A 13,771-nucleotide genomic window follows, 5' to 3' on the forward strand; every position below is an offset into this window, starting at 1 on the left:
CGGCCGATGGACAGTTTTGCCAACCACAACTACGTGAGAACACTTCTTGCTTATTCCTAATATCTTTCTTTCCAAATGTCAGATCAGAGGGAATTGCTGATAATACTTTAATTTCTAATTACATTTAAAAGTATATATGTAGATATCTCCCGTAACATTTAGGATCTTTTATGTTTTCTACATTGCATTCCCTTATATTAAAAAGAAGATTGGAAATGAGTAGGCCTACTAGATGTTCCTTGATGAAATATGAGATGTGACGGCAAACTTAGACTAAAGAGAATTTCAGACCTGAACTATCTTCCTGTCATCTGTAGCGTGGCACATCAAAAACAAGCCTTCATGTCCTCTGCTGTTTAGAATCCCTCATGACATAATAGAGAATGTTACTTATTGGCTTCTGTCTTCAAGTATGATCGACTTTCTGTATGTAGAACCTTTTCGTCTCACCTATCATACAGCTCCCAAAACTGAATTGGACTATGACATTGACATTGAGGTGACCGTGTCAGATATCGCAATGATAAATGATCTGAGGAACCTGCTTGCAACAACATCATTCCCATACCCAATGACTAACACCATTGAAGTAACTGGGGTGAACTTAACAACAGGTAAAAGCAATCGCTTGCGGATTGATTCCTCAGCATTTCTTTCACGTTATCTAACGGAGATTTTCATCTATGCTGTTACGCTGGAGGAAAGCTATTCTTCTAGCTGCATTTATCAATAATTTTGATGGGATAGCAATATTTGAAAAACTTCTTCTTTTCATTACCTAAGGAAAAGGGTAATTTTGCTGATATGAATAACTTGAAAACACATCTGACTATCTCATTCTTGCTTCCTCAGTTTGTTACCCGAATGGTAATGGATTCCAGTGCAGGTGTGAAGAGCGGTTTGCCTTGTCGTATGACAGCTGTGTTCTGTACACCCATTGTGATGACATCATTCAAGGCACATGCAAATGCATCAACGCAATACCGGCCGATGGACAGTTTTGCCAACCACAACTATGTGAGAACACTTCTTGCTTATTCCTAATATCTTTCTTTCCAAATGTCAGATCAGAGGGAATTGCTGATAATACTTTAATTTCTAATTACATTTAAAAGTATATATGTAGATATCTCCCGTAACATTTAGGATCTTTTATGTTTTCTACATTGCATTCCCTTATATTAAAAAGAAGATTGGAAATGAGTAGGCCTACTAGATGATCCTTGATGAAATATGAGATGTGACGGCAAACTTAGACTAAAGAGAATTTCAGACCTGAACTATCTTCCTGTCATCTGTAGCGTGGCACATCAAAAACAAGCCTTCATGTCCTCTGCTGTTTAGAATCCCTCATGACATAATAGAGAATGTTACTTATTGGCTTCTGTCTTCAAGTATGATCGACTTTCTGTATGTAGAACCTTTTCGTCTCACCTATCATACAGCTCCCAAAACTGAATTGGACTATGACATTGACATTGAGGTGACCGTGTCAGATATCGCAATGATAAATGATCTGAGGAACCTGCTTGCAACAACATCATTCCCATATCCAATGACTAATGCCATTGAAGTAACTGGAGTGAACTTAACAACAGGTAAAAGCAATCGCTTGCGGATTGTTTCCTCAGCATTTCTTTCACGTTATCTAACGGAGATTTTCATCTATGCTGTTACGCTGGAGGAAAGCTATTCTTCTAGCTGCATTTATCAATAATTTTGATGGGATAGCAATATTTGAAAAACTTCTTCTTTTCATTACTTAAGGAAATGGGTAATTTTGCTGATATGAATAACTTGAAAACACATCTGACTATCTCATTCTTGCTTCCTCAGTTTGTTACCCGAATGGTAATGGATTCCAGTGCAGGTGTGAAGAGCGGTTTGCCTTGTCGTATGACAGCTGTGTTCTGTACACCCATTGTGATGACATCATTCAAGGCACATGCAAATGCATCAACGCAATACCGGCCGATGGACAGTTTTGCCAACCACAACTACGTGAGAACACTTCTTGCTTATTCCTAATATCTTTCTTTCCAAATGTCAGATCAGAGGGAATTGCTGATAATACTTTAATTTCTAATTACATTTAAAAGTATATATGTAGATATCTCCCGTAACATTTAGGATCTTTTATGTTTTCTACATTGCATTCCCTTATATTAAAAAGAAGATTGGAAATGAGTAGGCCTACTAGATGTTCCTTGATGAAATATGAGATGTGACGGCAAACTTAGACTAAAGAGAATTTCAGACCTGAACTATCTTCCTGTCATCTGTAGCGTGGCACATCAAAAACAAGCCTTCATGTCCTCTGCTGTTTAGAATCCCTCATGACATAATAGAGAATGTTACTTATTGGCTTCTGTCTTCAAGTATGATCGACTTTCTGTATGTAGAACCTTTTCGTCTCACCTATCATACAGCTCCCAAAACTGAATTGGACTATGACATTGACATTGAGGTGACCGTGTCAGATATCGCAATGATAAATGATCTGAGGAACCTGCTTGCAACAACATCATTCCCATACCCAATGACTAATGCCATTGAAGTAACTGGAGTGAACTTAACAACAGGTAAAAGCAATCGCTTGCGGATTGTTTCCTCAGCATTTCTTTCACGTTATCTAACGGAGATTTTCATCTATGCTGTTACGCTGGAGGAAAGCTATTCTTCTAGCTGCATTTATCAATAATTTTGATGGGATAGCAATATTTGAAAAACTTCTTCTTTTCATTACTTAAGGAAATGGGTAATTTTGCTGATATGAATAACTTGAAAACACATCTGACTATCTCATTCTTGCTTCCTCAGTTTGTTACCCGAATGGTAATGGATTCCAGTGCAGGTGTGAAGAGCGGTTTGCCTTGTCGTATGACAGCTGTGTTCTGTACACCCATTGTGATGACATCATTCAAGGCACATGCAGATGCATCAACGCAATACCGGCCGATGGACAGTTTTGCCAACCACAACTACGTGAGAACACTTCTTGCTTATTCCTAATATCTTTCTTTCCAAATGTCAGATCAGAGGGAATTGCTGATAATACTTTAATTTCTAATTACATTTAAAAGTATATATGTAGATATCTCCCGTAACATTTAGGATCTTTTATGTTTTCTACATTGCATTCCCTTATATTAAAAAGAAGATTGGAAATGAGTAGGCCTACTAGATGTTCCTTGATGAAATATGAGATGTGACGGCAAACTTAGACTAAAGAGAATTTCAGACCTGAACTATCTTCCTGTCATCTGTAGCGTGGCACATCAAAAACAAGCCTTCATGTCCTCTGCTGTTTAGAATCCCTCATGACATAATAGAGAATGTTACTTATTGGCTTCTGTCTTCAAGTATGATCGACTTTCTGTATGTAGAACCTTTTCGTCTCACCTATCATACAGCTCCCAAAACTGAATTGGACTATGACATTGACATTGAGGTGACCGTGTCAGATATCGCAATGATAAATGATCTGAGGAACCTGCTTGCAACAACATCATTCCCATACCCAATGACTAATGCCATTGAAGTAACTGGAGTGAACTTAACAACAGGTAAAAGCAATCGCTTGCGGATTGTTTCCTCAGCATTTCTTTCACGTTATCTAACGGAGATTTTCATCTATGCTGTTACGCTGGAGGAAAGCTATTCTTCTAGCTGCATTTATCAATAATTTTGATGGGATAGCAATATTTGAAAAACTTCTTCTTTTCATACTTAAGGAAATGGGTAATTTTGCTGATATGAATAACTTGAAAACACATCTGACTATCTCATTCTTGCTTCCTCAGTTTGTTACCCGAATGGTAATGGATTCCAGTGCAGGTGTGAAGAGCGGTTTGCCTTGTCGTATGACAGCTGTGTTCTGTACACCCATTGTGATGACATCATTCAAGGCACATGCAGATGCATCAACGCAATACCGGCCGATGGACAGTTTTGCCAACCACAACTATGTGAGAACACTTCTTGCTTATTCCTAATATCTTTCTTTCCAAATGTCAGATCAGAGGGAATTGCTGATAATACTTTAATTTCTAATTACATTTAAAAGTATATATATGTAGATATCTCCCGTAACATTTAGGATCTTTTATGTTTTCTACATTGCATTCCCTTATATTAAGAAGAAGATTGGAAATGCGTAGGCCTACTAGATGTTCCTTGATGAAATATGAGATGTGACGGCAAACTTAGACTAAAGAGAATTTCAGACCTGAACTATCTTCCTGTCATCTGTAGCGTGGCACATCAAAAACAAGCCTTCATGTCCTCTGCTGTTTAGAATCCCTCATGACATAATAGAGAATGTTACTTATTGGCTTCTGTCTTCAAGTATGATCGACTTTCTGTATGTAGAACCTTTTCGTCTCACCTATCATACAGCTCCCAAAACTGAATTGGACTACGACATTGACATGGAGGTGACCGTGTCAGATATCGCAATGATAAATGATCTGAGAAACCTGCTTGCAACAACATCATTCCCATACCCAATGAGTAATACCATTGAAGTAACTGGGGTGAACTTAACAACAGGTAAAAGCAATCGCTTGCGGATTGATTCCTCAGCATTTCTTTCACGTTATCTAACGGAGATTTTCATCTATGCTGTTACGCTGGAGGAAAGCTATTCTTCTAGCTGCATTTATCAATAATTTTGATGGGATAGCAATATTTGAAAAACTTCTTCTTTTCATTACCTAAGGAAAAGGGTAATTTTGCTGACATGAACAACTTGAAAACACATCTGACTATCTCATTCTTGCTTCCTCAGTTTGTTACCCGAATGGTAATGGATTCCAGTGCAGGTGTGAAGAGCGGTTTGCCTTGTCGTATGACAGCTGTGTTCTGTACACCCATTGTGATGACATCATTCAAGGCACATGCAGATGCATCAACGCAATACCGGCCGATGGACAGTTTTGCCAACCACAACTACGTGAGAACACTTCTTGCTTATTCCTAATATCTTTCTTTCCAAATGTCAGATCAGAGGGAATTGCTGATAATACTTTAATTTCTAATTACATTTAAAAGTATATATATGTAGATATCTCCCGTAACATTTAGGATCTTTTATGTTTTCTACATTGCATTCCCTTATATTAAGAAGAAGATTGGAAATGCGTAGGCCTACTAGATGTTCCTTGATGAAATATGAGATGTGACGGCAAACTTAGACTAAAGAGAATTTCAGACCTGAACTATCTTCCTGTCATCTGTAGCGTGGCACATCAAAAACAAGCCTTCATGTCCTCTGCTGTTTAGAATCCCTCATGACATAATAGAGAATGTTACTTATTGGCTTCTGTCTTCAAGTATGATCGACTTTCTGTATGTAGAACCTTTTCGTCTCACCTATCATACAGCTCCCAAAACTGAATTGGACTACGACATTGACATTGAGGTGACCGTGTCAGATATCGCAATGATAAATGATCTGAGAAACCTGCTTGCAACAACATCATTCCCATACCCAATGACTAATACTATTGAAGTAACTGGGGTGAACTTAACAACAGGTAAAAGCAATCGCTTGCGGATTGTTTCCTCAGCATTTCTTTCACGTTATCTAACGGAGATTTTCATCTATGCTGTTACGCTGGAGGAAAGTTATTCTTCTAGCTGCATTTATCAATAATTTTGATGGGATAGCAATATTTGAAAAACTTCTTCTTTTCATTACCTAAGGAAAAGGGTAATTTTGCTGACATGAACAACTTGAAAACACATCTGACTATCTCATTCTTGCTTCCTCAGTTTGTTACCCGAATGGTAATGGATTCCAGTGCAGGTGTGAAGAGCGGTTTGCCTTGTCGTATGACAGCTGTGTTCTGTACACCCATTGTGATGACATCATTCAAGGCACATGCAGATGCATCAACGCAATACCGGCCGATGGACAGTTTTGCCAACCACAACTACGTGAGAACACTTCTTGCTTATTCCTAATATCTTTCTTTCCAAATGTCAGATCAGAGGGAATTGCTGATAATACTTTAATTTCTAATTACATTTAAAAGTATATATGTAGATATCTCCCGTAACATTTAGGATCTTTTATGTTTTCTACATTGCATTCCCTACTATTAAGAATAAGATTGGAAATGAGTAGGCCTACTAGATGTTCCTTAATGAAATATGAGATGTGATGGCAAACTTAGACTAAAGAGAATTTCAGACCTGAACTATCTTCTTGTCATCTGTAGCGTGGCACATCAAAAACAAGCCTTCATGTCCTCTGCTGTTTAGAATCCCTCATGACATAATAGAGAATGTTACTTATTGGCTTCTGTCTTCAAGTATGATCGACTCTCTGTATGTAGAACCTTTTCGTCTCACCTATCATACAGCTCCCAAAACTGAATTGGACTATGACATTGACATTGAGGTGACCGTGTCAGATATCGCAATGATAAATGATCTGAGAAACCTGCTTGCAACAACATCATTCCCATACCCAATGACTAATGCCATTGAAGTAACTGGGGTGAACTTAACAACAGGTAAAAGCAATCGCTTGGGGATTTTTTCCTCAGCATTTCTTTCACGTTATCTAACGGAGATTTTCATCTATGCTGTTACGCTGGAGGAAAGTTATTCTTCTAGCTGCATTTATCAATAATTTTGATGGGATAGCAATATTTGAAAAACTTCTTCTTTTCATTACCTAAGGAAAAGGGTAATTTTGCTGACATGAACAACTTGAAAACACATCTGACTATCTCATTCTTGCTTTCTCAGTTTGTTACCCGAATGGTAATGGATTCCAGTGCAGGTGTGACGAGCGGTTTGCCTTGTCGTATGACAGCTGTGTTCTGTACACCCATTGTGATGACATCATTCAAGGCACATGCAGATGCATCAACGCAATACCGGCCGATGGACAGTTTTGCCAACCACAACTACGTGAGAACACTTCTTGCTTATTCCTAATATCTTTCTTTCCAAATGTCAGATCAGAGGGAATTGCTGATAATACTTTAATTTCTAATTACATTTAAAAGTATATATGTAGATATCTCCCGTAACATTTAGGATCTTTTATGTTTTCTACATTGCATTCCCTTATATTAAGAATAAGATTGGAAATGAGTAGGCCTACTAAATGTTCCTTAATGAAATATGAGATGTGACGGCAAACTTAGACTAAAGAGAATTTCAGACCTGAACTATCTTCTTGTCATCTGTAGCGTGGCACATCAAAAACAAGCCTTCATGTCCTCTGCTGTTTAGAATCCCTCATGACATAATAGAGAATGTTACTCATTGGCTTCTGTCTTCAAGTATGATCGACTTTCTGTATGTAGAACCTTTTCGTCTCACCTATCATACAGCTCCCAAAACTGAATTGGACTACGACATTGACATTGAGGTGACCGTGTCAGATATCGCAATGATAAATGATCTGAGGAACCTGCTTGCAACAACATCATTCCCATACCCAATGAGTAATACCATTGAAGTAACTGGGGTGAACTTAACAACAGGTAAAAGCAATCGCTTGCGGATTGATTCCTCAGCATTTCTTTCACGTTATCTAACGGAGATTTTCATCTATGCTGTTACGCTGGAGGAAAGCTATTCTTCTAGCTGCATTTATCAATAATTTTGATGGGATAGCAATATTTGAAAAACTTCTTCTTTTCATTACCTAAGGAAAAGGGTAATTTTGCTGACATGAACAACTTGAAAACACATCTGACTATCTCATTCTTGCTTTCTCAGTTTGTTACCCGAATGGTAATGGATTCCAGTGCAGGTGTGACGAGCGGTTTGCCTTGTCGTATGACAGCTGTGTTCTGTACACCCATTGTGATGACATCATTCAAGGCACATGCAGATGCATCAACGCAATACCGGCCGATGGACAGTTTTGCCAACCACAACTACGTGAGAACACTTCTTGCTTATTCCTAATATCTTTCTTTCCAAATGTCAGATCAGAGGGAATTGCTGATAATACTTTAATTTCTAATTACATTTAAAAGTATATATGTAGATATCTCCCGTAACATTTAGGATCTTTTATGTTTTCTACATTGCATTCCCTTATATTAAGAATAAGATTGGAAATGAGTAGGCCTACTAAATGTTCCTTAATGAAATATGAGATGTGACGGCAAACTTAGACTAAAGAGAATTTCAGACCTGAACTATCATCTTGTCATCTGTAGCGTGGCACATCAAAAACAAGCCTTCATGTCCTCTGCTGTTTAGAATCCCTCATGACATAATAGAGAATGTTACTCATTGGCTTCTGTCTTCAAGTATGATCGACTTTCTGTATGTAGAACCTTTTCGTCTTACCTATCATACAGCTCCCAAAACTGAATTGGACTATGACATTGACATTGAGGTGACCGTGTCAGATATCGCAATGATAAATGATCTGAGGAACCTGCTTGCAACAACATCATTCCCATACCCAATGAGTAATACCATTGAAGTAACTGGGGTGAACTTAACAACAGGTAAAAGCAATCGCTTGCGGATTGATTCCTCAGCATTTCTTTCACGTTATCTAACGGAGATTTTCATCTATGCTGTTACGCTGGAGGAAAGCTATTCTTCTAGCTGCATTTATCAATAATTTTGATGGGATAGCAATATTTGAAAAACTTCTTCTTTTCATTACCTAAGGAAAAGGGTAATTTTGCTGACATGAACAACTTGAAAACACATCTGACTATCTCATTCTTGCTTCCTCAGTTTGTTACCCGAATGGTAATGGATTCCAGTGCAGGTGTGAAGAGCGGTTTGCCTTGTCGTATGACAGCTGTGTTCTGTACACCCATTGTGATGACATCATTCAAGGCACATGCAGATGCATCAACGCAATACCGGCCGATGGACAGTTTTGCCAACCACAACTACGTGAGAACACTTCTTGCTTATTCCTAATATCTTTCTTTCCAAATGTCAGATCAGAGGGAATTGCTGATGATACTTTAATTTCTAATTACATTTAAAAGTATATATGTAGATATCTCCCGTAACATTTAGGATCTTTTATGTTTTCTACATTGCATTCCCTTATATTAAGAAGAAGATTGGAAATGCGTAGGCCTACTAGATGTTCCTTGATGAAATATGAGATGTGACGGCAAACTTAGACTAAAGAGAATTTCAGACCTGAACTATCTTCCTGTCATCTGTAGCGTGGCACATCAAAAACAAGCCTTCATGTCCTCTGCTGTTTAGAATCCCTCATGACATAATAGAGAATGTTACTTATTGGCTTCTGTCTTCAAGTATGATCGACTTTCTGTATGTAGAACCTTTTCGTCTCACCTATCATACAGCTCCCAAAACTGAATTGGACTACGACATTGACATTGAGGTGACCGTGTCAGATATCGCAATAATAAATGATCTGAGAAACCTGCTTGCAACAACATCATTCCCATACCCAATGACTAATACTATTGAAGTAACTGGGGTGAACTTAACAACAGGTAAAAGCAATCGCTTGCGGATTGTTTCCTCAGCATTTCTTTCACGTTATCTAACGGAGATTTTCATCTATGCTGTTACGCTGGAGGAAAGTTATTCTTCTAGCTGCATTTATCAATAATTTTGATGGGATAGCAATATTTGAAAAACTTCTTCTTTTCATTACCTAAGGAAAAGGGTAATTTTGCTGACATGAACAACTTGAAAACACATCTGACTATCTCATTCTTGCTTCCTCAGTTTGTTACCCGAATGGTAATGGATTCCAGTGCAGGTGTGAAGAGCGGTTTGCCTTGTCGTATGACAGCTGTGTTCTGTACACCCATTGTGATGACATCATTCAAGGCACATGCAGATGCATCAACGCAATACCGGCCGATGGACAGTTTTGCCAACTACAACTACGTGAGAACACTTCTTGCTTATTCCTAATATCTTTCTTTCCAAATGTCAGATCAGAGGGAATTGCTGATAATACTTTAATTTCTAATTACATTTAAAAGTATATATGTAGATATCTCCCGTAACATTTAGGATCTTTTATGTTTTCTACATTGCATTCCCTACTATTAAGAATAAGATTGGAAATGAGTAGGCCTACTAGATGTTCCTTAATGAAATATGAGATGTGATGGCAAACTTAGACTAAAGAGAATTTCAGACCTGAACTATCTTCTTGTCATCTGTAGCGTGGCACATCAAAAACAAGCCTTCATGTCCTCTGCTGTTTAGAATCCCTCATGACATAATAGAGAATGTTACTTATTGGCTTCTGTCTTCAAGTATGATCGACTCTCTGTATGTAGAACCTTTTCATCTCACCTATCATACAGCTCCCAAAACTGAATTGGACTATGACATTGACATTGAGGTGACCGTGTCAGATATCGCAATGATAAATGATCTTAGGAACCTGCTTGCAACAACATCATTCCCATACCCAATGAGTAATACCATTGAAGTAACTGGGGTGAACTTAACAACAGGTAAAAGCAATCGCTTGCGGATTGATTCCTCAGCATTTCTTTCACGTTATCTAACGGAGATTTTCATCTATGCTGTTACGCTGGAGGAAAGCTATTCTTCTAGCTGCATTTATCAATAATTTTGATGGGATAGCAATATTTGAAAAACTTCTTCTTTTCATTACCTAAGGAAAAGGGTAATTTTGCTGACATGAACAACTTGAAAACACATCTGAGTATCTCATTCTTGCTTCCTCAGTTTGTTACCCGAATGGTAATGGATTCCAGTGCAGGTGTGAAGAGCGGTTTGCCTTGTCGTATGACAGCTGTGTTCTTTACACCCATTGTGATGACATCATTCAAGGCACATGCAGATGCATCAACGCAATACCGGCCGATGGACAGTTTTGCCAACCACAACTACGTGAGAACACTTCTTGCTTATTCCTAATATCTTTCTTTCCAAATGTCAGATCAGAGGGAATTGCTGATAATACTTTAATTTCTAATTACATTTAAAAGTATATATGTAGATATCTCCCGTAACATTTAGGATCTTTTATGTTTTCTACATTGCATTCCCTTATATTAAGAATAAGATTGGAAATGAGTAGGCCTACTAAATGTTCCTTAATGAAATATGAGATGTGACGGCAAACTTAGACTAAAGAGAATTTCAGACCTGAACTATCTTCTTGTCATCTGTAGCGTGGCACATCAAAAACAAGCCTTCATGTCCTCTGCTGTTTAGAATCCCTCATGACATAATAGAGAATGTTACTCATTGGCTTCTGTCTTCAAGTATGATCGACTTTCTGTATGTAGAACCTTTTCGTCTTACCTATCATACAGCTCCCAAAACTGAATTGGACTATGACATTGACATTGAGGTGACCGTGTCAGATATCGCAATGATAAATGATCTGAGGAACCTGCTTGCAACAACATCATTCCCATACCCAATGAGTAATACCATTGAAGTAACTGGGGTGAACTTAACAACAGGTAAAAGCAATCGCTTGCGGATTGATTCCTCAGCATTTCTTTCACGTTATCTAACGGAGATTTTCATCTATGCTGTTACGCTGGAGGAAAGCTATTCTTCTAGCTGCATTTATCAATAATTTTGATGGGATAGCAATATTTGAAAAACTTCTTCTTTTCATTACCTAAGGAAAAGGGTAATTTTGCTGACATGAACAACTTGAAAACACATCTGACTATCTCATTCTTGCTTCCTCAGTTTGTTACCCGAATGGTAATGGATTCCAGTGCAGGTGTGAAGAGCGGTTTGCCTTGTCGTATGACAGCTGTGTTCTGTACACCCATTGTGATGACATCATTCAAGGCACATGCAGATGCATCAACGCAATACCGGCCGATGGACAGTTTTGCCAACCACAACTACGTGAGAACACTTCTTGCTTATTCCTAATATCTTTCTTTCCAAATGTCAGATCAGAGGGAATTGCTGATAATACTTTAATTTCTAATTACATTTAAAAGTATATATATGTAGATATCTCCCGTAACATTTAGGATCTTTTATGTTTTCTACATTGCATTCCCTTATATTAAGAAGAAGATTGGAAATGCGTAGGCCTACTAGATGTTCCTTGATGAAATATGAGATGTGACGGCAAACTTAGACTAAAGAGAATTTCAGACCTGAACTATCTTCTTGTCATCTGTAGCGTGGCACATCAAAAACAAGCCTTCATGTCCTCTGCTGTTTAGAATCCCTCATGACATAATAGAGAATGTTACTTATTGGCTTCTGTCTTCAAGTATGATCGACTTTCTGTATGTAGAACCTTTCCGTCTCACCTATCATACAGCTCCCAAAACTGAATTGGACTATGACATTGACATTGAGGTGACCGTGTCAGATATCGCAATGATAAATGATCTGAGAAACCTGCTTGCAACAACATCATTCCCATACCCAATGACTAATGCCATTGAAGTAACTGGGGTGAACTTAACAACAGGTAAAAGCAATCGCTTGGGGATTTTTTCCTCAGCATTTCTTTCACGTTATCTAACGGAGATTTTCATCTATGCTGTTACGCTGGAGGAAAGCTATTCTTCTAGCTGCATTTATCAATAATTTTGATGGGATAGCAATATTTGAAAAACTTCTTCTTTTCATTACCTAAGGAAAAGGGTAATTTTGCTGACATGAACAACTTGAAAACACATCTGACTATCTCATTCTTGCTTCCTCAGTTTGTTACCCGAATGGTAATGGATTCCAGTGCAGGTGTGAAGAGCGGTTTGCCTTGTCGTATGACAGCTGTGTTCTTTACACCCATTGTGATGACATCATTCAAGGCACATGCAGATGCATCAACGCAATACCGGCCGATGGACAGTTTTGCCAACCACAACTACGTGAGAACACTTCTTGCTTATTCCTAATATCTTTCTTTCCAAATGTCAGATCAGAGGGAATTGCTGATAATACTTTAATTTCTAATTACATTTAAAAGTATATATATGTAGATATCTCCCGTAACATTTAGGATCTTTTATGTTTTCTACATTGCATTCCCTTATATTAAAAAGAAGATTGGAAATGAGTAGGCCTACTAGATGTTCCTTGATGAAATATGAGATGTGACGGCAAACTTAGACTAAAGAGAATTTCAGACCTGAACTATCTTCCTGTCATCTGTAGCGTGGCACATCAAAAACAAGCCTTCATGTCCTCTGCTGTTTAGAATCCCTCATGACATAATAGAGAATGTTACTTATTGGCTTCTGTCTTCAAGTATGATCGACTTTCTGTATGTAGAACCTTTTCGTCTCACCTATCATACAGCTCCCAAAACTGAATTGGACTATGACATTGACATTGAGGTGACCGTGTCAGATATCGCAATGATAAATGATCTGAGGAACCTGCTTGCAACAACATCATTCCCATACCCAATGACTAATGCCATTGAAGTAACTGGAGTGAACTTAACAACAGGTAAAAGCAATCGCTTGCGGATTGTTTCCTCAGCATTTCTTTCACGTTATCTAACGGAGATTTTCATCTATGCTGTTACGCTGGAGGAAAGCTATTCTTCTAGCTGCATTTATCAATAATTTTGATGGGATAGCAATATTTGAAAAACTTCTTCTTTTCATTACTTAAGGAAATGGGTAATTTTGCTGATATGAATAACTTGAAAACACATCTGACTATCTCATTCTTGCTTCCTCAGTTTGTTACCCGAATGGTAATGGATTCCAGTGCAGGTGTGAAGAGCGGTTTGCCTTGTCGTATGACAGCTGTGTTCTGTACACCCATTGTGATGACATCATTCAAGGCACATGCAAATGCA

The 13,771-nt window shown here is 38.1% G+C and overlaps 1 protein-coding gene across 1 annotated transcript; it reads left to right on the top strand.

The window, feature by feature from the left end:
* Positions 1 to 520: 520 nt before the first annotated feature.
* On the top strand, positions 521 to 12,546 carry LOC125727711 (uncharacterized). The gene is made up of 10 exons (XM_049004613.1): positions 521 to 614; positions 4,399 to 4,551; positions 4,790 to 4,804; positions 5,776 to 5,940; positions 6,369 to 6,521; positions 6,760 to 6,924; positions 7,353 to 7,505; positions 7,744 to 7,908; positions 9,321 to 9,358; positions 12,313 to 12,546. The coding sequence occupies exons 1-10, from the start codon at positions 521 to 523 to the stop codon at positions 12,544 to 12,546; spliced, it is 1,335 nt and encodes a 444-aa protein (XP_048860570.1).
* The last annotated feature ends 1,225 nt before the right edge of the window (positions 12,547 to 13,771 follow it).

Source organism: Brienomyrus brachyistius, unplaced genomic scaffold (assembly GCF_023856365.1).
Source record: "Brienomyrus brachyistius isolate T26 unplaced genomic scaffold, BBRACH_0.4 scaffold113, whole genome shotgun sequence".
Taxonomy (NCBI): domain Eukaryota; kingdom Metazoa; phylum Chordata; class Actinopteri; order Osteoglossiformes; family Mormyridae; genus Brienomyrus; species Brienomyrus brachyistius.